Genomic DNA, 24,965 nt, shown 5'->3' with positions numbered 1-24,965 from the left:
GTAAGTTGTTTTACATTTAGAAACTAACTATTTACTCATCTTAATATTATAGTTGCTCACAAATTGATACAAGTTTCTTATATAGTTTCTTACTGCAAAAATAATTGTCATAGGAGCTTTTATTTATTTATTTAGTTTTTGTGTTTTGTCTAAATGATAAAATAGCAAATATATATCTTTGATTATGTAAAGTAATGTATGTGTGAATGTGATGCTATTTGTGTTATTAGAGCAACTTCCTCTGGAAGTAGTCAGTACACATTTTTACAATAATCTGAGCTAGGTTATGTACATACATGTATATTACCCAAATTATATATATATTTACTCACATACATTAATCAATGATATGTTGAACTTTCTGCAATTTAAAGAGCAAATTAAAAGCAAGATAAATTTAATTTAAATTTTGTTAAAATCAGTGGTGAGAATATCTTTTTTCTTTAGCATAAGGCTTAATTTTGTGAGTGAAAGAAGAGTAGCTGTGTAATTGGATTTATTACAATGGCTAATATTGATTTTATTAATACTGGAATTAATTTTAGGATATTTTTATTGTTTGTGGGTGTGTTGACAAAATAATGTACCAGATACTTGGCTTCTGGTTAACATGTCTACATTCCCTTTGTTGGTTTTGTATTTTAACTATTGCCAAGATGCTTAGCTTTACTAGCATATGACTTGATATGCCTAATGCAAAAACAAAAAAAAAAACAAAAAAAAAATCATAATCTTAACACTTAATTTAAGTAACTCATAATATTTACTAATGTTTTAAATTTATCCTGAATTATTTCATTGTTTATTAAATCATTTATTGTAACAAATTTAGAACTTAATGAAAGTATCATACAACAATTTTTTTAAATGCTATTTATCATTTGAATAACTAACTAACAAGGATTCAAGATTTCCAAATATTTCTGAATTATATATCAGAACTCTGGTCAGTCTATTTAGCATTAGATGTAATAATTTATTTTCATGACCATATCCAACAAAGCTGTATTTCAAAATATGTATATATATATATGCATGTGTGTTCTTTTCTTGAAATTTTACAGTCCAACTGTGACTACTACTCTGAAGAACTTAGGAGCACTCTATCGTAAACAAGGAAAATATGAAGCAGCTGAGACTTTAGAAGAGTGTGCTCTACAGTCAAAGAAAAGTGTAAGTATTAGATGCTACTCTACTATGTTTAGATTTGGTTTCAAATTATCTATATTACAGCTTTCATATATCTATCTTACAGCTTTCTTCATCAAATTCTTAGCAGAAGATATATATAAAGTAAAATACCAAAGCTTCTATATATATATATGTGTGTGTAAACTTGTCACACACATAAGCAACATTTACTAGCCTGCATTTGCTATATATATATATATATATATATATATATATATATATATATGCATGGAATGCTTTTTGCAGTTACTATGAGATCTTTTATATACATTTGTAACCGCTTTTAATTTAGAAGAGGGTATATATAAATAGTGAAATGAAAACATTGCAGTTTAAAGTAGACATAAATTATTTATTTTATTTTACTACCTTCCATTTGAATTATATTTATTTATTTCATTGTGTCAGTCTTCAACCAAATATATAAGCCATACACAACTTTTTCAGTTATCATGGTCTTTATTTTCCTAGTGAAAGTTACATGTTGTTTAGCAAATATAGTTAAATTGTTTAAAAACTTAACCACTATTGTTTGTTTGTTTTAGTTTTAAATAAATTTATCACTCACCTAAAATATTCATCTGTCTTTATCTAAGTAATAAGGTGTCATATGTCATGTGATGACTATAGGGCTTTCCTATAAGTAGGTTATCTCCCTTGGCTAGGCGGCGCTCCATGTAGATAATTAAACTTCCGGAGGCTAACCCACGCCATTGTTATTGTTTTACGTCTTATCATGCATATAAAGCAGCTTGATGATTCAGCTATCGAAGTACTTACTGTGCCTGAGTTAAAGAAATATTTAAGATTATATGGACAGTATGTTACTGGAAGAAAGGCGGACTTGACTGAAAGGTTGAAAGGAATAATTCTGTCGATGAAGAATGTCAACAAAGTAAATTCATCGGACGATACTTCAGACAGGAATAAGCAGAAGCTTATATCTCCTCTCGGTGAAGTATTGCCTGATCTAAAGATCTTTGTAAGTTGCCGAATTTCACAGATAATGACATAATTACCTCGTGCTACAGATGAAAGCAAAGCAACAGTTAAGGAGTGGTATATTTTACCACGACAGACACGTACACAGCATCGAATACCACGAAGTGAGTGAAAGCTGCTTTCACTGTATTGTCCGGTGTCTGGTAATCCCTTCGATACCGACATCAAACCAAAAAAAGAATCCTGAGCACAGAGTGTGGGTAATTATGTCAAATGTCACTGGCAATGTGAATTCAGCTGATTGCAACTGTTAAAGCAAGTCACTGAGCATGCGTACATGTCATACGGGAGAGTTCCAATCAGGGGTGGATAACACCTTATAGGAAAGCCCTATACCTACATAATTCTTTTTATGCAATTGCTATTTCTGTATTACTACAGTTTACATAATATTAAATGATTAAATTCAGGACTTTTATTATAATAAACTAGTAGCTCATGAAATACATTGTGATAAAATTTGTATTTTTATATGGCTACTCAATTTCACAACCTAATTATTATTATTAATAAATAAGGTGACAAACTGCCAGAATTGTTAACATGCCAGGCAAAATGCTTAGCGGCATTTTGTCTGTCTTTACATTCTTAGTTCAAATACTGCTGATGCCTTTCATCCTTTCAGGGTCAATAAAATAAGTACCAGTTGAGCATTGGGGTTGATGTAATCGACTTACTCCTACCCAGAATTGCTGGCCTTATGCCAAAATGTGACATTATTATTATTTCATTTTATATTTTCTTATCACCACTGAAATTTTATTGCATCTTTATTGTATTTTTATCAAATAGAACTGTGACTTTTTGATTTTAAATTTTTTTAATAACTGAATATAAACCATTTTAGGGTTTGCATTTGGGCTTTCTATCTTAGACACACATACACACTGACACACATTCATGCGCATAATATGCATGCACTTAAGTACATGGCAAACTGGAGAAAGGGTTGTTTTTTTTTAAAATCCATATTGCATATTTCAACATTTGGGATTTCAGTTTTTAGCGACTTTTAATTCTTTTACTAGAGGAGTTTGGAATATATAGGTGGTGATGTTGCTAGGTATTGTCAAAAGCATGTGTGCACTGCACTTTATTCTTTTATCATACAATTCAGTTTTATTTCTAAGCTTTATTTTTATTTTCCATCACTTCCTCCTCATTTTATTTTCTTAGTGTTTAGTTAATATCAGTATCCTGGTTTATACATGTTATCATGGGCCTCACAGCATAATACATAGCTAGTTCTGTGGGCCAGTGTGAAAGTATTGACTGAAAACTTACTTATTTACATTTGACGGATATTTGTCCTCATCTTGTTTCAGCTGAAATGTTGTGTTAACAACAAACAAGATGAGGACAAATATCTGTCGAATGTAAATAATGTACATAATTCCTCATCTCTTAAATATAGAACTGAAAACTTCCTAACATATTGAATGTAAATCAACCTTGGCACTCAAAATCATCATACTGGCTCTGAAAAATCCTTACCCTCCCTCATTTCTTTTTCTTCCTTTTTTTTTTTTTTTATTGGCATTTCTTTGGTTTCCTGTTAGGGTCTGGATGGAGTCAGGCAGCCCAAAATAAGTGAAGTTCTATGCAGTGACTATTCTAAGGGCCAGTCCCCAAAAGACAAGAAACGTTCTCAAAGCAGAGATCGTAATCGTCGAAACTCAACGGATAGTGTCTCATATGAGAGAAGTGGTGATGGTGATGAAGTGAGTATCACTATGCATTGGTCAGGGGATGGGGTGAGTATGAGTACAGAAAATATGGACACATTCCAACATAGATGTCATTGAAGGAGGAAGTAGATATTGTTAGCGTTACAGATATAATTAATGATAAATTAATTCTACATGGTTGTTGCTTCTCAGTCAGCTGCCATTCACTGCCTTTTTTAATTTTGCCTATCTCTCTCTCTCTCTCTCTCTCTCTCTCTCTCTCTTTCTCTTTCTCTTTCTCTCTTTCTCTCTCTCTCTCTCTCTCTCTCTCTCTCTCTCTCTCTCTCTCAGGAATTAATCTTAATTTGTGGCAATTATAAACTTGCTTTCTTGTGAGTTTCTTTTGCTTTAAAAAAATTAATACATTTACCCCTGCTATACATATTATTTTGTTTCTTTTATAAACACTTTCATGACGGGCCTGTTGGAATGTATCCTAGATTTTATTTTTGTTGTCTTTAGTGATTGCCAGTGGCAGGGCTTCATTCCCTAATGAATTAATCTGTGGATTTACAGGCAGACTGTACTTTAAATCCAAATCTGCTTTGATATGTTTCCTGCTGTCTTTATTTTATTAACTTATCCATTTAATTATTTTAAAATTGTTATTTTATTAATCTTTTTTTCTTTATTATTTTTTGACCTTAACATTCCTGCATATTTTAGTAAAAATTACTAACCCATACTTATTTAACAAAAAAAAAAAAAAAAGAAATTGCATTGCTTCATTATCCGTCTCCTCCTCTGACATGAAGCTTCCATTCATACCTTAGAACTTTTGATCTATATAGAGCTTCTCATCATAATTTTTTTCCTTACCTCTTTTCTGTCGAAATATTCTTACCCTCTTAAAATCCTATCAGTTTAGATAATTTTCTTTTATAAACAAACTGCTTTTTTACTCCCTTATTTTTCAACCACTTTTTTATTCTTTTCTTCATGTTCTAATCTCTTCTCTCCTCCAATTCTTTTTCTCTCTTCAAATGATCTTCTTGCTTGAATCTGTTGCCCTGGAAATCACTGAAGACTCTGTACTCATATTCAACATTTCTTTAGGATGGTTCTTGTACATAATTTTACCCTTCCTTAATATGCATGTACCCTTTCAATGAGGATCGATACACTGTATTTGTGCATGTTGATATATGTCTAGATTTCATTCTTTGGCTGGCAACTCTTGCTCAACAGTATAACAAGTATTTTTCCATGACAAATGCTTTAAAATGTTTGACTTCAATATGAAATTTTGAAATTGTCTCTTTGACACAGTTATGTTTTTAAATATGATAAATTTATTTCTCGGAAATTCTTAAAACTTGATGAAATTTCGAAGGAAAATAACAAAAGCCATGAAATGTTATTCATTTATATATACATATGTGTATGTGAATAAATATATATATATATATATATATATATATGTGTGTGTGTGTGTGTGTGTATATGTATGTATGTATAAGCAGATCAAAAAGTTATAGGTTATAGGCGAGTGTGTGATTTCATTTTAGTTTTCCTACTTTCAGTTCTGTATAAGGAGCTTAGTTGACAAGTTTCAATAGTTACAAAAACACCTAGTAGAAAAGCCAAAAAACATCAAGTAATCTGTTAACATGGTAACTCATATTCTTTCAATCATTTATTCTAATTGATTAACTTGTCTCTGTTTTACCAAATGTTATTACTAATTAATGTATTCTGTTATATAGCCTTTATTACTTCATTTTCAAAGGAATGTACAATTACTAATTGTATGAAGCAAAGAAATGCTGATTAGTATTTCAACAAATATAATTTTGGCACAATCTCTTAAGAGTGTTTTTGTGTGTGTGTGTGTATGTCTGTGTGTGTTTAACATATTCAGACATATTGTTGACATTGATGTTGCTGTATTCCTAGTTGGACTGAGATATAACTTTAGTAATTTTTAAAGTAATTAAAACATTGATTTAAGTACAAATATTTAAGTATATTTTAGCTAAAAATAAAAAGGCTTTGATATTTTTGTAAAATATTTTTCATATACGGCTTACCTGACTTATGCACAAAATTCTTAATGTGTGTATAATGTAACGAATGATCCTTGGTAAATGCCTTGTATATAGCTTTTTAAAAATAGTTTAAATGGAAATAATAACAAAATGATAAATTCCGGACACTATTTTCTATGAATAAAAAAAAAATTGGTAGAAATTTCTATTTAATTTACTCAGGTGTTCGACTGTATGAAACAACAGTTTTCAGATTTAACTCTGTGTATATGAAAACTTAGTGACTTTTCTCCTACTGATGATTGGGGAAAATGTTGGTAGTATTTAATTCTTATTAAAGAATGCTAATTGCATTAAATATTTGGAATTAGTTTGAGAAGCAAAATTAACTTCAGTCCTACCAAACTGCTTCACTACAATATGTACAAACTAACAGAAGAGTACATGCTCCATGTAGTAACTAAATCTCATAGTTTGTTCAGTTGAAAGACCTATCAAACTAGAAATTTTATATTTCAAATGTCCAAGATGTTGGACACGTTTTTCTCCATATTGTCTCTCAAGTTGATGAACAACAAAAATCATAAGACTAAACATAGCATTTTAAAAGTGATTCTTCATTATTGGTAACTAAGCAAATCTGTATATATTTACTGGTGGCATCAAAACCCTTTCTGTATTTCATAACTGAGACAGAATATGTCTTTGGTATAAAGATATTCAACTAACTTAATTTATTTTTAAAAAAATGATCATACTTTAAAATATAACACTGTAACTCATACATCATACTATTACAATTTACAAAAGACACTGTTCTTCATAATAACCTTCCCAAAGTGTTTTTTAGTTATGATTGTAATATATTTCTTCAAATGTTGTATTTAGTAGGGTGAGCAACAAACTTTTTTTTTTTTTAAATATTTCATTTGAAATTTCTAATTTAGCTATTAAATTAAAAAAACAACTTATATGTTCATGACTTTAGCTATATATACATTTTATTTATTTATTTATATTTTTTTTGCTATTTTCATGGCTGCTTTTTATGCAAATGCTGTTGGTATTTTAGCTTAATTTATTATACATGCATGTATTATTTTTTTACTTTCTTATACTGTAGAGTTGCCAACAAAAGTTTCTCCTCTTTGTTTTCTATTTTGTACACAAGGGTAAAATATTTGGGGATTTTTTTCTGTTGATATTTTTTCTTTTTCATTCTTAAATTGTTCAGTTTATAGATTTTTTCAAAAAAAAAAAAAAAAAAAAAAAAATCTGATTAAAAACAAGATATTTATCTAGTTAAGGCCAAACAAATGTGTGTATGTTTATAGACATGTGCACATGCTCTCTAGCTGGTTGAATCAAACAGTAGCATTATATCTCCTAACAAATCAAAAGTAAGGTTTTGTATCCATATTATAGAGTATTACAAGAATATTTAGAATTAGACCAATCTTGCTCTACAGTCCTATTGTTGGTCCATCATTAAAAGAAGATTAATATAAGAATATGTAATTTAAAAGCGCATAAAAAGAACCTACCATAAAACATCACTACCAGGTAGTATAAGCAGCCAATCAATGTTTAGCAGGTCATTTTGCAGAGGATGGTGTTGGTATCCTGATTGTCATCCATATTTCTATGAATATTTCCCATTCTTGTTTACAAAAAAAGACATTTGAGCACTTTTCAATTTGTGTAAACCCAGCACTTATCTCTTTCCATGTATATTTATATACACATGTGCACACACATACAAACATGCAACTTGACACACTTCCTTGTGCATGCATTCCTGTACACCCATGTACAGTTGTTCGATGTTGGTGCAATTAACTGATTTCACACAAATTCAGCTATTTACTTTCTGCCTCTTTGTTTGGGCTAACTTTAAGGTTGTGTTAGCTTGCATTAAGTATTTTTTTTTGTTTTCTTTCTGTTGTTTGTAATTAAAATTTTGCAAACTTTGTAGGATTTCTTTTTAACCTGCTAGAACAAAATGTTGCATATCATGTAACATTAAAGAATGGTATGTGTGTGTGTGTTTGTGTATACCGTGTGTGTGTGTGTGTGTATGCACATGAACATGTACATACACACATTTGTCAGTGTGTGTGATTGCACGTATTTGTGTAATGGATGGCAGTATATATGAAATACTCCTAAGTGCAAAGAAGTACTCAACGCTATTAGGTAGTGTGGAATAATATTTATTAAGAACTGCGTCTAAAGTCATTTTAAGATCAGGAATGAGACACCCCTTAATAATAACTCAAACCCTCATCTTTGAATATATATTGTATGCACATGTGTATGTATCCTCTCTCTCTCTATCTCTCTCTCTTAAATACAAGTTGTATTTATACACAACCTTGTGCATTATGCATAGCCATGTGTCAATCTGACTGACTGAGTGGCAGAAATGCGAAAAAATAATTTTAACTTTTTATATTTCAATCTTATCTGTCTCTCATATATTTCCCTTCTCTCTTATTCTTTCTGTTTCTCTTTTCTGTCTCTGTCCTTTCTCTTATGAACATGGGCTATTTATGTGTTTTGGGATGGTATAACCACTTGCCCACACCACCAAACAATTCTCTCTCAACTCCTCAAAATCTTTTGAGAACTTCTCAATATGCCCCTGTTTCTTTCTGTGGAGACACTCCCACTCTCAGATGCTGAGGATATTTTTGCAACCCCATCCTCTCTATTTCTTTCATATAATGGCAATAACCTTTCTACAAGGTCACATAAGATTGCCATCACACCCCTGTATTTGGTACCTAATGTCCACCCCTTCCCTTACTGTACAAATAAAACATCAGATCTACAAGGTATTACATTGCAAGCAACTTGTTGAGGAGAGTAGTAACTCTGAATATGAATTAATACAGAGTTAAGTGACCCTTTAGCTCTCCTCATAAGATAAGACCTGATGCGGGTAGCATGATAAAATGCACCTAAAATATTTTATAAAGCTGTAGGTGATAGGAAGGGCATCACATCCAACCACTGAAACCATGCCAAAATAGAGACTTAGACTCCACAAACTGTATCACCAGCTACTCTGCCCTCAAGAGAGCAGAAATAGCAAACAAATGAACTTATGTAGGTGAGTGGGGACTCTTTGGCCTTCTTTGCAGAGAAAAATCTCTAGTGCATGATAAAATGTGTTGTATATTAAGAAATATACAACATACAAGGTAGTTGGGTTTGAAGACAATGTGACAACTCATCCAGCTTATGCCAGAGAGAAAAAACATGTAAAATAATGATGTGTAAGTGTGTGTATATGTATTCCTGTATGTGTATTTAAGAGTGTCTAAACGATAAAAACTTAAAGTTAGCATTCAGCATATTAGATTTACATTCCAATAAACAGCTACAGCAGTGACCCAAAATAATTTTATTACCTTGGAAAGTGCTGTTAAAAAAGTGCTCAACTTAACTTTGGTTTAGTACCTGCCTGTTCCACAGTCCTAAATCATGTGCTTTGAAGTTCTGCCATAACTATTTCTGAAGAATTATTTTTAATTGAAGAATTTTCAGTAGTAAAATATAACTTTGATTACTTAAGCACACTGTTAGTTTACATATAATAACTACTATTAGACATGTTGTAGCATGAGTTTAAATATATATATTGTGTTTTACGTTTTTTAATGTTTTTTGATGCATGACTTTTAAAAGATTATATTTTGTGTTTTAAGTGGTTAGAGGGGATGATAATTTTTTTTCAAATATTCCCATATTTTAAAAAAATGTTTAGAATAATTCATACAATGAAATATAAATTTTAACCCTACAAAATTACTCTGAATATAAAGAGAGAAAAAAATTCATTTTAAAGCTAGCTTTTTAAAAAGCTTTATTACCTTAACAACTAACTCCGCTTGCACATTATTTGTTAAAGTATGTGTGTGTTGTATGTCACGGCTGAAGCACTAAATTACATACACAAGAGTCAGCCTGTCCATTTTTCATCTGCCATAGCCAAATTTATTTACTGAGAAAAATATATAACTTTTTAAAGAAAAAAAAGAAAGCAAAATATGGAAAAAAATGTAAATGTTGTTGTCAATGTAGTGATCACCATGTCCCCTCTCACCACTCTTGGCATGTTCCTCCTTGAATATGGCTCCTCACACATTTAAATTAACCTCATCAGAGTGGGAAACTTAAGCGCAGTGGCTCATTTTCCAAACTGAGAGCTTCCATAAGGCGTAGCAGTGCTAAACTGGTCCAGAAACTGAAAGGCAGAGGATTTGGAGATTCTGACACACCTGGCAGGTAAGGATGAGTCTTCTAGTAGCTTGCTGCTGCTGCTGCTGCTGCTACTGCTGCTGCTGCTGCTACTACTACTACTACTACTGTTGCTCTAATAATTATTGCCACCAGTTTTTAATATTATTAAAAAAATCTGTGTGTGTGTGTGGGTGTGAGTGTGTGTAATGGCGCATACTCGTACAGATTGAAAATCTCTAAAGAATATTTAGGTGTTATATGTAAGAACTGAGTATATGAATAGTTAGTTTGGGCCAAACAGTTCCAAATGTACTCACTATAAAACAAAAAATTTATTCAATTGAATTGCCAAATTAATATTAATTTCAACAATTTTAAGGTTATTTCAGAGATTGACAAAATATTTTTTTAAAAATTCAAATTTATTTCCATGTATACTTTATTGGATGGGTGGATGGTACTGTTTTTTTTTTCTTTTTTCTTTTTTTTTTGTTTACCTTTTTTTTTACAGGGTGTGTCCCAGGGTTATTGCATGGATTTCTTTTAGTTGATATCTCATGAAATTAATGTTTGTGGCAATAGTTTTCCTTGAGATTTTGTAATTAGTTAGTCCATACATAAAAACACACACAAACAAATAGTTCAGATGTAGATTACTTTGTATAAACATATTCCTAATAAAAGCATTTCACTAAGAACCAAAATTGGCAGCATTTCCTTATGTCTGACACAATCAAGGAAAAGGAAACCAATGGCCATTTTTAAAGAAATACGTTTTCATTTAGAATCACACTTGAACTATCTGCGTTTTCACTAATGACCTACAATAGATTAACATTTTAAATAAATAAATGTATTTGGCTAATTCTTAGAATAAAAGGCATGCTACTTTCTTCCAAAATTTATGTCCATATATAAAAATTGTATATTAAGCTATTTTAAGATTTATTTTGACTCTTGAAAAATTTCATCTTCTTTGATTTCTTTGTTTTAAATGATTAATTGGTTACTGAGACTCTTAGTGTTACACAATTTTTATTTTTATTTATTTATTTATTTTTTGGTTAATTTATTATTCATGACTTTTAGATGATAAACATTTTAATTTTCTCGGCATTTTCATTGAGCAATATTTCTTTGGTTGGTTTTATTTTTGTATGGTACTTATTGGTTGATGATATGTAATAATTAAATTAAACTTCTTAAATGAAAAGAGTCTAGAACTATTTAGTGTGTGTATGTGTGTGTGAAACATTTCTTAAAGACATCTCCTGTAAACATCTGATTGCTGTTGAATATTTGTATTTTTAAAATGTACTAGATGACACGGGCAGCTCTACTCACTTTTGATTCTTTTACTTGTATCCATTACATCTACATTTACACTTAGAACATGTGTATTTTGTACTGTAGTTCTGAAATATATGTTTCTAAGTTTTGTCCTTGAGCAATAATCTTAAGGCTATTTACTTTGTTTTTTTTTTTTTTTTTGTTTTTTTTATCTGATACTTGTACATGACATTTTTTTAAATATTTGACCATCTCTAAGCATTAGTAAAATATTTGAATAAGAAGAAAGACAAAATATAAGCTATTACAGAAAACAAAGCTGAATCTTTGAGGTTTATTCTTCAGAAAGAAAAAAAAAACAAAAAAAAAAAACAAATATGATTAATAAACCTACATTTTTAGACATGAAATGTGACATTAATAGATGCAGTGTTATACTTCTAGTATAGTTTACATTTTGGATTCATGTAATTAAAACTGTTATATATAGTTTATTTATAACATTACTAATAAGTTAGGAGGTTTAATTAGTTTGCTTAATTATTTTAGTTGTAAGTTTTTACACTATAATTATTTCATTTTCATGCCTTTCATTCTATAAAATTGTCAGTGCATTATTATATTTACAACTTTACTCTTATACACGAATATAATAAACATTTGGTTTATAAATAGTGAGTAGATTTGTAAATTATTATTTTGCTAAACTTAGAATTTGCAAAGTTTACTAATGTTCTTATAATTTTATCTTTAAAAGTATGGTATACTGCAAATTCCTTTTTTAATGACTTTACATGAGGAAAATTATATATATACTTCTAAATTAAATTTTATGCAAATATGAATATTTTCATATATTTGATATTTCCATCTGGATGTGTAGACCTACACATATTCACACTCTTAATCACACACATTTATTATTATTATTATTATTATTATTATTATTATTATTATTTACTTTTTAAAATTTTCTATCCTATTTAATCTCTTTTCATAAAATATATCTTATTGATAAGTATGTCCTATCTCTTATTATCGCCTCCCTAAATATTTGATATTCAAATTAAGATACCTAACATATAGTAAAACTATATTTTGAAACTTTACAGGTATAATTCTCCAATTTACTCAGACTTTCTCTTTCTTTCATTGTTTTTTTGTCCCCCCTCCCAATTCAAATCTAATTACAAATAACATTCTTCTCAGTTAAACATTCCCCCATTATTTATGCTGTATGTCATTAATTCAGTCCTAAACCTGCTGCTCATTTCTAAATATTATCTATTTGTATTGTATAATAATGCATCTGCAATTCCCAAAGGTAATGTTGGCAATCATTTTAACAAGCTATAATTAAACATTCTTTCAGTAGACAAATGTATTTGAAAAAAATCTTAATTTGAATAGAACTAGAGTTTATTTTGAAATAATGTCATATCAGAAAAGAACTTTTCCTTTGGGTCAGATTGTGTTTCAGTGGTTAATACAATATAGTATGAAGAATTACTGTTCCTGCTACAGTATGCTATAAAACTATATCATCTATGTGCACTCATGCCTATAAAAGCACATCTGATGTTCCACATTCAATGCTTAGAACCATCATTTTTGAAGGATTGTTGGATTCTTAAATTGTTGCTTTCCTGGTTATGCATTAGAATTGTTTCAATACACAGAGCAGTCATGTTTGAATTATATTTGTAATGATTTACTGCGAGTATTTTAGCTAAAAAAAAAAAAGTATAATTAGATCCTGATAGTTTTGAAAATTAATCATACTAATTTTGTTCCTTTCTTGTTTAATCCAGCAATTTGGACTCTCTTCTTGTCCCTTACACTCCAAGGTGAGGAGAATGATGAAAAACAAAAACAAAAAACACTATAATAAAAAAAAATATCCTGATAGTCTTTATGAATCTGCTAACCAACCCAATAACTCAGTTCATCCAACCTCCCCCACTTGTTTTTTTTTTTTTTTTTAATAACTTTTCCCTGTTTCACACATATACGCTAGTTTGAAAGATATTGTTCGTATAACCCATTTGTTTATCCCGCACTGATCAACCCATTTCAAAAGCGCTACAGTTTAGAAAAAAATAATAATTTGCTTTCCCGTTATACTAACTGCTGCCCTGTTTAAATACTATCCTTCAGAATTTGTGATTAACTTAATTTTCATTATATGACATTTATATGCATCATAATTGATATTAAAATGGCATCAAATTTTGTTGAGATATATCAGGCCCATTCCTTTTTGTTTGTAAAATAAGAAATGTTTTCTTAAAATATTGAAGCTTTACATATATATATTATATGTAAAATAGCAGTCTATCTTAATTATTTTATTCTTTTAATTGCTAAAATAACTTATTTCCATTGTTCACAAATTTTCTATTGAAAATTATTCTACTATTCATTTCAATTTGTCACTGATTTCACATTTATCTAAAATTTATAGTTAAACAAATGGCAATCTTCATCACCAAAACCACCACCACCACCACCACCACCGTTATTTTATGAAATTATGCTAATGAAAAATACATATTAGATACTAAGAGCCATTTAAAGTTGTTTTAGGTTTTTTCATTGAATATAAATATCAGCGACGAAAAACAACAACCATTTTCATTCAGTTAATTGTTAATAACTTGGTCTTTCCACTTGGATAAAGTTTTAATTCCAAACATGTGCCTAAACTGTATAAGTGTGTGCGAGTCTGTGGTTAACTGTTTAGTTTCAAAGGTTCAGCATACTATAATAATATACAAACATTCTGTCTTTTATTTTAATATTTTATGACACTGTAGTCAGCTGTTATCAGCCTTGTTTTTATTTAATTTTAATTAAAAAAAAAAATTTAATTAAGTGTATAATTAGGGTAGAAGCTTCATTTTAAAGGGGACAGAAGGATTATGAACGATAAAGAATTGATTTCAGTATATTATGTTTTGGATGTTTTTTGTTTTTTTTGTATTTTTTTAAAATAGCTGAGGTGCAGCCACAATAACAACTCACACAGCAAAAAATAAATAATAAATAAAAATAAAAATAAATGAATAAACAGCAGCAGCAGCAGCAGCAATATGCCTTTATCCATTTTTAATGGACACAAGCTATACTGGCTGGACCAATCCACTGCCATTTATTATTAAATTTTTATACTTATCATGGAAATGTATGATCATCATTCTCGAGAGTTTTAGGAATGGATATATATATATATATATATATATACACACACACACATACAAATATACAGACAGACAGACGCACATGTCTTGATACTCTTGGGTCTGTAGTTACATAAAGTTTGACAACTAATCTGTAGTTTGTTTTCAATATAAAAGCATGTTTTTCATTTTACATTTCTTTCTTCTGCAAGAAAATTAAAATGCATTTCCAGTTAAGTTAGGCTGCATAGTATTTCATCTTCTTTATAATTTTAAGATCTGGCTTTCTATATCTCTGTATTTTTTAAAATACATTTATTAATGTAGCTTTCAGATCATTTTTGAATTAAAGCAATTATTCATCTCATCAAAAAATTTATATATATATATAGTTTAAAATATAGTATTAAATTTTCTTTATTTAAATTCATGAGATTTTATAACTAGAATTATGTTGTCACTAATGAGAAAAAAGTTGTATTCATGTTTAAGAATTAAAATCTTAATGTTCTTGAGTTATTTGATTTTTTTTTTTAAATTTAATTTTCTTAAACTGTAAAAGGAACAGATTTCATTGTTTTCTTTGAATTTTGAATGTAATATTGATGGCTTTTTGATAACCATTTAAAGAATATAAATTTAAATATAAGTCTTAATTGAATGCAAATGACCATCAAATCCATGAACCTTTACAAAATTCTGCCTGTAAGATTCTATAGTCTCAAACATTATATATTTTTTAAAATACTGAAATTTCAACTTAAGAAATATTATTTTAATATTTCTGTTTCATAAAGAATTAATGATTTTAGTTTCAGAGATTTAGAAAAGATTAAAATGTGTCCAGTTAAGTAAATGAATTAAAACAAATTTTTTTCCTGCAGGCTAACTTTGAGCCTTACTAAAAAAAAAAATAAGAGAATTACAATGGACATCTTAATATAATTTTACCTTAGCTTTTACATGTCTTCTACAAGAAAAAAATTTACTTTTTTAACTTCAGTTTTGCTCTTAATATTTGGCAGTTTGATCGGAATGCCTTGTTGTTGTGGTTGTAGTTGTTGTTGCTGTTATTATTTACATTGTTGTTCCCATTTTTTGTGCATTTTGTGATTTGATTGCATCCACTTTCACAAAAACCTGCTTCTCCAGACTGCCACACCCATCCTGATTGTCTTCCTCTTTTTTTCCTTCTTCTTTATTTTTTTTTTGTCTTCAAAAGAAAAAAAAAAGTGAAATACCTCATAAACAATATTTAACAACACTCAACATAATACATACACATATAGATATATACATATACATTTATATATGTACTCACATATACACATAATATATACACACATATGTATGTACATAAATGTGTGTGTTTGTGTGTATGTATGTCTTATTCTAAATTAAGTATTTAGCAATTTAATTAATTATCTTCAACAAAGTACACAGTTTGACAGCATCTTATGTTCTGGAAAAATACTTTTAAAAAAAATTGTTTATTTATCATTATCATTGTTTTTGCCTTTCATTTCAAAAACTAATAATCTTTGCATTGAGAAAAATTACTGTCTATTTTATTTAACAAGATTGATATGCTCTCAAAGATGTACTACTATGTTGTATTTATATAGTTTTGATTGATTCTCTTCTTTTATAATAAATATTTACCTGATTTTTAACCAGTGATGAATACATTAGTTTTAAAAACCGACTCTGTTTCACTGTAATCAACCAATCAATGTATATTTCACAGGCTGCCTGTGGGACATGAACTTACTTTTTCTGTAGAAGTTACTTTTACATAATTTAACATCATAAAAGAAATAATAAACACAAATCTGTAAGGCAGCCAGCTGGCAGAATCATTAGAATGTAAAGATAGATGAAATACCGCTAAACATTTTGCCCAGCATGTTGAGTTCAAATTCTGCCAAGGTCGGCTTTGCCTTTCATCCTTTTGGGATCGATAAAATAAGTACCAGTTGAGTACTGGGGTCAATCTAATCAACTCAGCCCTTCCCCCCCCAAATGGCTCACCTTGTGCCAAAATTTGAAACCAATATTAAACTGGAAAAGCCACAAATTTCTCATTGTTGCTGATATCAGGGAACTTGGAGCAATGTCCTGACTGAAACCTCATCATTAGGAAACCATTAAAGTGTTTATTATTTTATAACTTTGAGGAATTATTATGTTTCACAAAAAATCAGCACATTATTCTGACTCTTTACATTCTGAGTTCTAATTCCACCAGGGCCAACTTTCCTAGGGTGGTGGTGGAAAAATGAAGTACTAGTCATGTAGTGAAATTAATATAATCAGTTGTTCTCTTTCCCCAAATTTTAATTCTTGTGTCTAATAAGAAATTATTATCATTATCATCATCATCCTTTTTTGGTTAATGAAATATCAAAGCCATTTGGTCACTTGAATCAATAATGACTTTCTGTCAATGTCAGAAATCATTGAGTATGAAAAGCTATAGAGGCAGAACTAGACTAAATGTTGAGTTCATTATGTCTCATTACTTATATTTGCCGAGTTAACTGTACTTTCAAATTATATAACAGGTTAAATTAAGGAACAGTGGATAATAATAATTTTTTTTTTTAAATCTATATCTTTGTTGCTTGGTTGTAGTTAGCCTCAATTGACAGAACTTGATTGACGTCAACACATTCTTTGCTTCGTCCTCATTATCAGTCCTTGGATGTTATTGTCTCAAATCCCAGGACTTATGGGGCCAATTACTTGGTTTTCCTGGCATACAAGTGACTGAGATCACAACATTCCCTTTGAATAGGATGCCAGTCCATCACAGAGTTACAGCTGAGTGGACTGGAGCAACATGAAATTGTTTTGGCCAAGAACACACTACATTCAGCCCAGTCCAAGAATTGAAACTATGATTGCAAGATTGTGGGTGCAATATCCTAACCACTATGGCTACATTATCTGAGTCTCATTTTCAAGGTGGTAGGGTGTGTGTTGAGTGAAAATTTAGCTTCTATCTCTAGCAGGTGGACTAATATATATATATATATATATATATATATATATATATATATATATAGTCTGACTTGGTGATCTGTTCCTATCATGTAGCTTCACATCAGTCCTGAAATGCAAATTGTTTTTAGGGTTACTACAAATTTTATGAAGGATCAGTTTCATTAGGTGAAATTTGATAAACCAGTGAAATATGAAGGGTTAATTAAATCAAATGTGCCTTCCCCCAAAACATCTCTGGCCCAATGCTGATTTATAAGCTAATTATTAGTGTTTTGTGATATATATCAAGTATGTTTACTGCAAAATGAACGACATCTGATGATACTACACTTGTATGTTAACATCTCGAGTAGTAAAGTAATAGTTAATGTCATATTTATAGCTAGGTAAGCATTTAATTGAAATAAACATATAGAAAACAAAAAATGCCTGTCATTAGTAAAGATGTATGCAATTGGTTAATATCAATAATTTCAGTTAATAAAAATAAATTCACACATTTAGTTCTCCTTTTTTTCAAATTATATTCCTTTCTCTCTCTCTCTCTCTCTCTCTCTTTCTTTTTGTCCTCCTTTTCCTCTTCCTCTCAGTTGCATTCTTTATGAATGATGCTACATATAGAAATTGCAATATATAGATTTGTTTTGTCATTCAACTAACACACCACTTTGTTTTTCATTAGTACTAATTTCATTGTTGTTGAAATTTTGGGGGGGTTTTCAGTGTCAGTTTTTATTCTTTTTCCAGTATTTTATCTTATACTTATTTTTATTTTGCAGTATGAAAAGAGCAAGCTCCTTGTCAGTACTCCCCACAAGCAGTAAAGATAAATTAAGTGTAAGGTTTGACTAATTTTTCTTTGAATTCTTTTAAGTTGCAGAGTCAGCCACACTTTCAGATTGTGTAGCATGTTTTACTTAATTTTATTTGTTCACTTTATTATTACTTTGTTTTTCTAATTATTCTCATTGGGTATTTTTTAATTGATTTGGAGAAAAAAAAAACTAATCAATGGATTTATTGTAAGCACAAAACATTTATGAGACGAATGTATGACTCTCATTTCAGTATGTCAGATTTTAGTTTTGTAGTTGGTTTAGGCTGACAATTCTCATGTTCTATATATTCTCCATATTTTGACAGCAGGGTGAGAAGTTTTGTATATTTGGATTTCCTTGCGACATATTCCTGACATCAGAATTTTTGGTAACTCGTCAATAAAATGGTTTAAAAACTAGCAATGCTTTAGTACAAACCCATGCTTGACTTTTAAACTTTTGCTGTAATCAGAACAGACATTTTTTTGAAATCTAAATAACTCCATGTACAGTATCTTTACTTTTTCTGTTCTTTTATCATTTTAATTCAGCCTGGAAACTTTAGGGTTTTAAGTTATTTCAAGAATATTGAATTCAGTTTGAGAGGATTACTCAACTTTAATTAATTGAAGAAAGCAAAAGAAATTGTAAGGGAGAAATTCAGAAGTTTTTGTTGCTCTCCAGGAACCATTTTTATTCACCAGAAGAAATAGGACTGTCTAAAGTACTCTAGAATTCCATCTTGACCAATAAGTTTTTTTAATATGAAAATTCCTGAAACAAAAGAAAGTGTGAAGGGTGGGAGAGAGTAATGATAATAGAACAAAATCTAACATGAAATACAACAATAATAGAAAGACTATGTAATCTGCTTGAGAGGTTGTTGGTTGTGTCATCTTGGAAAATTAACAACCACAAAAAGTACCAATCTGACTCAATATTTTTTTTTCAGTTTGTGACAAGACAGGTGGATTCAAGTTAAACCTCTAGATAGGTCCAAGTGAAAGAGGTCCTCATAATCATAGATCTTTATATGAAGCTTGAATGAGAAGTTTACAGAATGAATTGAATGTTGGAAGTTTTAGCGAATTTAACAAGGTGCCCCAAGAAAACAAATGTAGTAAAAAATAACCTGTTCTTTGGCAAGACCCACATTCATCATCATCATTTAATGTCCATGTTACATGCTGACATGGGTTGAACAGTTTGACAGGGGCTGGCTAAGCAGAAGACTGCACTAGGCTTCACTGTCTATTTTGGCTGGATGCCCATCCTAACACCAACCACCTTACAGAGTGCTTTTTACATGGCTCCAACACTGGCAAGGCCTGATTTGGCAAGGTTTTTACAATTGGATGCCCTTCCAAATGCCAACCACTTTACAGTTTTTTTTCCTTCTACAAAAACTGACAAATTTCTATATATCAATCAAATATAGCCCCAAGTGTGAATGTAATTTTTTTTAAAGAAAAAACGGAAACAAAGATGAAACATTCATATGATAGTGTTGTATACTTCCCATGATACATTACTATAACTAATTGGCACTCTGTCTGTTACAAGTGCTCCAGTTGATTCGATCAATGGAACAGCTTGCTTGTGAAATTTATGTGCAAGTGGCTGAGCACTCTACAGACATGTGTATCGTTACTGTAGTTTTCAAGGAGATTGAGTATAACACATAACAAGACTGGCCCTTTGATATACAGATACAACTCACTTTTACCAGCTGAGTGGACTGGAGCAACATGAAATAAAGTATCTTGCTCAAGCACACAACACACTGCAGGGAATCGAACTCATGACCTTATGATCATGTACCAAATACCTTAACCACTAAGCCATACAACAAAAATCCTATGATCAGGTAATCAGTGCCATCAAACATGGTCACCACCAGGTTATTCAATTGAATTAGAATTCCAGAGGTAAAGGTCTTGTAGCAACAATGGCTTTGTTTTGGATAAACACTTTACAGAGAAAACACATTATTTGGCTTGCTGCCAAATTTATAGCCAACACTCCATAATTTTTTGAATTGTACTGTCCCTATATTAAGCATTCTCTACTAGCCAATATTTTCATAAAACAATGATAAATACTAATTACTAAAGTAATTTAACTCTTATACACTGACTTCTTTCACTCAATCCCTCAATGACAATAGGAGCTCTTGTAGGAAATTATGTCTGGCCCTTACTCATTCAGCTCATGTGATAACAAGAACGATTCTTATTCTATAAGAGAGAAATATCGATTTGATGCTGATAGTAAAGCACTGCTGATGGGCTTTTTAAATAATCCTGAAATGAAGTTTCTTTTCTGAATAAAAGATTGAGAATTAACAGATTGTTGAGCAGAATAGATTTTAATGTTGCAGTTTTAAATTTACTGTTCATAGGTTATCCCTTTAAATAAAATGTAAGCATTTAAACTGGCCATATCCGGCCAAAATATTCCACCACCTTTACGTTCAAACTGTCCATATCTGGTCACTCACATCTGTCCTACAATGTCATTCTAAAAATAAAGTCATGTCATCAAAATCCCAAAGCTGTGAGTAAATACATTATTAATTCAGAACAGTGTGAATAAATAAGCATTGCATTTGAGAAATCTGAATGCTAAAGAGCTAAATCAGATTTGAAAGTCAGAAATATATTGAGATGTAGTTTCAGCAGTGCTTATGCTTGAGTTAGGAAAATTAGAGGCACTGTAGTTACACCTCTAATATGCCAAATTAGTTACTCCTTTCTTTTGTAAACTTCTCATGAAACTACTTGGTCTTAGCACAAGTATTAAAAAAAATTTCATCTGAACTGTTCTCTCTCTCTCTCTCACCGCCCCCCTTTTTTCCATTTTGCTGTTTTTCCATAAAAATATTACTTAAAACTCAAATTTTTCTTTTTTCTGCTTTTTAATTGCAGGAAAATCGTCGATCTATAGGCGACCTTAGTATCCGAAGCAGAACTGCAAGTTCAGACCAATTGTCAAATCGGCCTTTTTGATGTCAGTTTGTCTTGTACAGCCAGCCTATGTGTATAGCATGCCACCCCACCCAGCTTACTTCTTTTATATGCTACATCATATAGCTAATGTTTACTCCTATTCCACTACTACTACCACAACCACCACCACCACCACAATCCCTTCTCTTACTGCTCAGTTGGACATCTCTTCACCCAGCTCATGTCAGATCATGTCATCTATACAATATGGGTGACTCTATTTCTTTCTCTTCTTTTTCCTACTTTTTCTTTTCATCTGTTTTCTTATATATTTCTTCTTCATTCCTTTTAATTTCAATATCATTTTTTTTTCTTTATCTATGTTCCAATAAGTTTGACTAACATAGAGAAAAAGAAAAAGAACAATGCTGCCGAGAACCAACAGGTTTGATCTCGGTTCCATAACAGTCTTCAAAGTTATGGCTTCATCTCTCCCTTTGTGCTGTCATATTTCACTAAAGAAAAAAAATAAGAAAGCAGTTAGCTTTATTATTATTATTAATTTCTCCCTACCCCACAATATTTAAAAACTCTGAAATTCTGAGTGTATGATGCTTAAGAGATTCACATTCATGTTTTTGTAAATGGTTGCACTTGAAGAAGAAGAAACAAAATAGTCAATTGTGATTGTGTAAAAAGAAGACATAGTTGACCACATAAGACAGTCTGTCAATTCCATGTACAATCACATCTATCATGAACAACTGCAGCACTCAAGTTTACTTATTACATTGCCAATATTTTTTATCTGCACACACACACACACACACACACACACACACACAGATAATATTCAGATTTCTAGATAAATAAAATTGAACTAAATTGAATTTGTTTTTCATCATGTTAACGTCCACTTTTCCATGCTAGCTTGGGTCAGATGGAACTCGTTGAGGCAGATTTCCTACAGCTGGATGCCCTTCTTATCATCAACCCTCACCTGTTTCCAAGTAAAGCATTATTTTCCCATGATCATGTTTTTCACAGAATATTGGAAGCGAAGGACACCTCTTGCATGACGATGACACTCATTTACAACTATCATGTAATGTCAAGACATGGACAAACACACATACACACACACACACACACACATATATGGCGGGCTTCTTTCAGTTTCCATCTCCCAAATCCACTCGGAAGGCTTTGGTCAGCCCAAGTCTAATAGAAGACACTTGCCCATGCAGTGGGGTTGGATCTTGAACCATGTGGTTGGGAAACAAACTTATCACAGCCATATAAGTATGCAATTTATTTCTGACAGTAAACTGCTACCATGATGCAGTTATATCATATAATAATTAAAAAAAATTTTTTTTAATAAATGAAACCATTTAGACTCTTTATGCTATGAGCTTTATACTTCAATTAAAGCTCTTCAACTTCTCTCTTTATAATGTTAGTTTTATAGTTCAATTAACTACAGTTCATCTTATAGCAAATGTTCTGTGTTTGTCATTGTAGAGAAATATATATATATATATATATATATATATATATATATATATATATATATATGTATATATATATATTTGACTTACTGGAGTGGTTGGCTGTTTGTTTCTTTGTTTGTTGTGTTGTTTTGGTAAGGGCACTGCAAACTAAAAAAGCTCGTTTCTTATTTGCAAGAAACAATCTGTTCCCTTCTAAATTTCCTTAAAACATTGAGGTGCTGCACTCCAGTAATCTAAGATGAATGCATTTTGCATGTGAATAGTTTACACTGTATTCCTAAAGTTTATTTCACTGCTGGTATTTGTACATATCAATTTGGTGTTAAAATGGCCAGCAGGGAATTAAGTAAAATGGTCGTATCCATAGATGTCAGCTGAGTAACACAGACTACTCAGTAGGTTTCCCTATTTTGTGAATTGAGGGGGAAAATAGTCCACAAAATGAGTGATATGTTTGGTGTATTTCTCCCACATTTTGCACAAAAGAGGTCTCCTTGAGTAGTTTGTTTGCATTCATTTTCTTTTTTTTCTTTTCCTTTACTAAACTAAGAGTTACTAACACTGAAGATCCCGAAAATACATAAAAGATAATCTGTTGAGACTGTAAATGGAGATACAATGTGATGACACGAAATAAAATGCAATGAATCTTTTCTTTATGAGGAAACAATGCTCACCACCAGTGAAAAATAAGGAAATTGTTCTTGTTTCGAGACCCTCTCCCCGCCCCCACCTTTCGTGATTGTGTTATTTGGAGTAGGATTAAATGAGGGGTGAATTCAGACACAAAGCTCTTTAAGTTGAGTACCCTAAACCTGATCAGTCTTCTGAATGTGCAACCATTTTTATTATATTATTTGTTTCTAATTTATTGCAAACATCAAAATTTCCATCCATTGTTATATGGCTTTTCTTGTGATTTACCTGTAGATTTGTGCCGTGTCAGGTGCTGCCCCGTCTGTAAAGTGTACAGCCTTAATTACTAGAGCACAGCGACCTTTCAACATGTTTGGTAACTCATGTACTCACTGTGTATAAATTATAGTTATAAAATGTAAATAACTTAGAGAAAGATTTTAAAAAATGAAATTAATAACAATTTTAACATTTTTGTCTCTTCCCTATATAAATTCCATAAAAAGTTATGGTAATCCCCCAGTCCTTGCCCCTTTCCCCCACTCCAAATGAAAAAACAAAAAAAAAAAATACGGCATTTCTAAATTAAAGAATAAGCAAGAGCTAATCTCTCATTCTTGAGAACTCTTAAGAACCTTGTAAATGACACTTTAACAAAGTTAAATAATATCTCTGAAATAAAAACTAAATATATAACTATTATGTAACAACAATGCCATGTATTTTGTCATTGTAGCAAATAACTTTTTGCTATATAAGGTTTTTTTTTTTTTTTTCCTATCGCTATTCCATTACACACGCACACATAACATATACAACATACATACACAGTATTTCCTGGTGATGTATAACTGGATATCAATAGTTTAAGAGACTTGAGTTAACAGCAGAGCATAGAGGCAAGGAAGAAATACAGCCATTGGTCAGATCTATGAAGTACTTGTGTTTCGTTCATATTTATTACAAGGTGAGAGTGATAGTCAGTGTTAGAGGTGGTCGTTTAGGGGCTTTCTCTTCACTTTGAGCTTTCATTTTATTTATTTGCCATGTTTACAATGTTTTGGGATTTTTTATGTATTTATCTTTCTTCCCCCACCCCCACCCCAACTAATCAGCGCTCAATATCAGGCACCCATTTACTCATGGATATAGACAAATGGAGAGAAGGGACACACACATACACATAACATGCTTTTGTTTTTTTAATGCATCTATTTTTTTTTTTTTTTTCTAAAAGATAAAAGAAACAAATAAAATAATAATAAATTTGGGAGTGTCTAAAGTAATTGGTTTACTGAATCTTTCCGCAAATGCTATAAAACTCTCCTGGCACTGTTAGCATTAATAGAGTAACCTTCAGTCAATGTGAATGAATTACTGAGAATATAGTTTGTCCTTTATTATTATTATTATTTGCT

The 24,965-nt window shown here is 30.7% G+C and overlaps 1 protein-coding gene across 50 annotated transcripts in view; it reads left to right on the top strand.

Annotated features, from left to right (window-relative positions):
- LOC106867804 (kinesin light chain) overlaps positions 1 to 24,658 on the top strand; it is a 124,799-nt gene extending 100,141 nt beyond the window's left edge. For 16 of the 50 annotated variants that reach the window (XM_089365158.1, XM_089365152.1, XM_089365157.1 and 13 more), the window contains 4 exons: positions 1,065 to 1,173; positions 3,753 to 3,914; positions 18,411 to 18,468; positions 21,377 to 22,287. In XM_089365158.1, the coding sequence (XP_089221284.1) occupies positions 1,065 to 1,173; positions 3,753 to 3,914; positions 18,411 to 18,455 (316 nt within the window). In that variant the 3' untranslated portion in view covers positions 18,456 to 18,468; positions 21,377 to 22,287. Of the gene's footprint in view, positions 1 to 1,064; positions 1,174 to 3,752; positions 3,948 to 10,079; positions 10,202 to 13,257; positions 13,294 to 18,410; positions 18,469 to 21,376 lie in introns of all 50 variants that reach the window. The other 34 variants (XM_089365130.1, XM_089365126.1, XM_089365129.1 and 31 more) reach the window with 5 other exon arrangements.
- Positions 24,659 to 24,965: the final 307 nt, after the last annotated feature.

Source organism: Octopus bimaculoides, chromosome Z (assembly GCF_046866305.1).
Source record: "Octopus bimaculoides isolate indiv1 chromosome Z, ASM4686630v1, whole genome shotgun sequence".
In the NCBI taxonomy this organism is placed as follows: domain Eukaryota; kingdom Metazoa; phylum Mollusca; class Cephalopoda; order Octopoda; family Octopodidae; genus Octopus; species Octopus bimaculoides.
The sequence above is the reverse complement of the archived record's forward strand: the minus strand, read 5'-3'. Positions and strand labels throughout refer to the sequence as shown.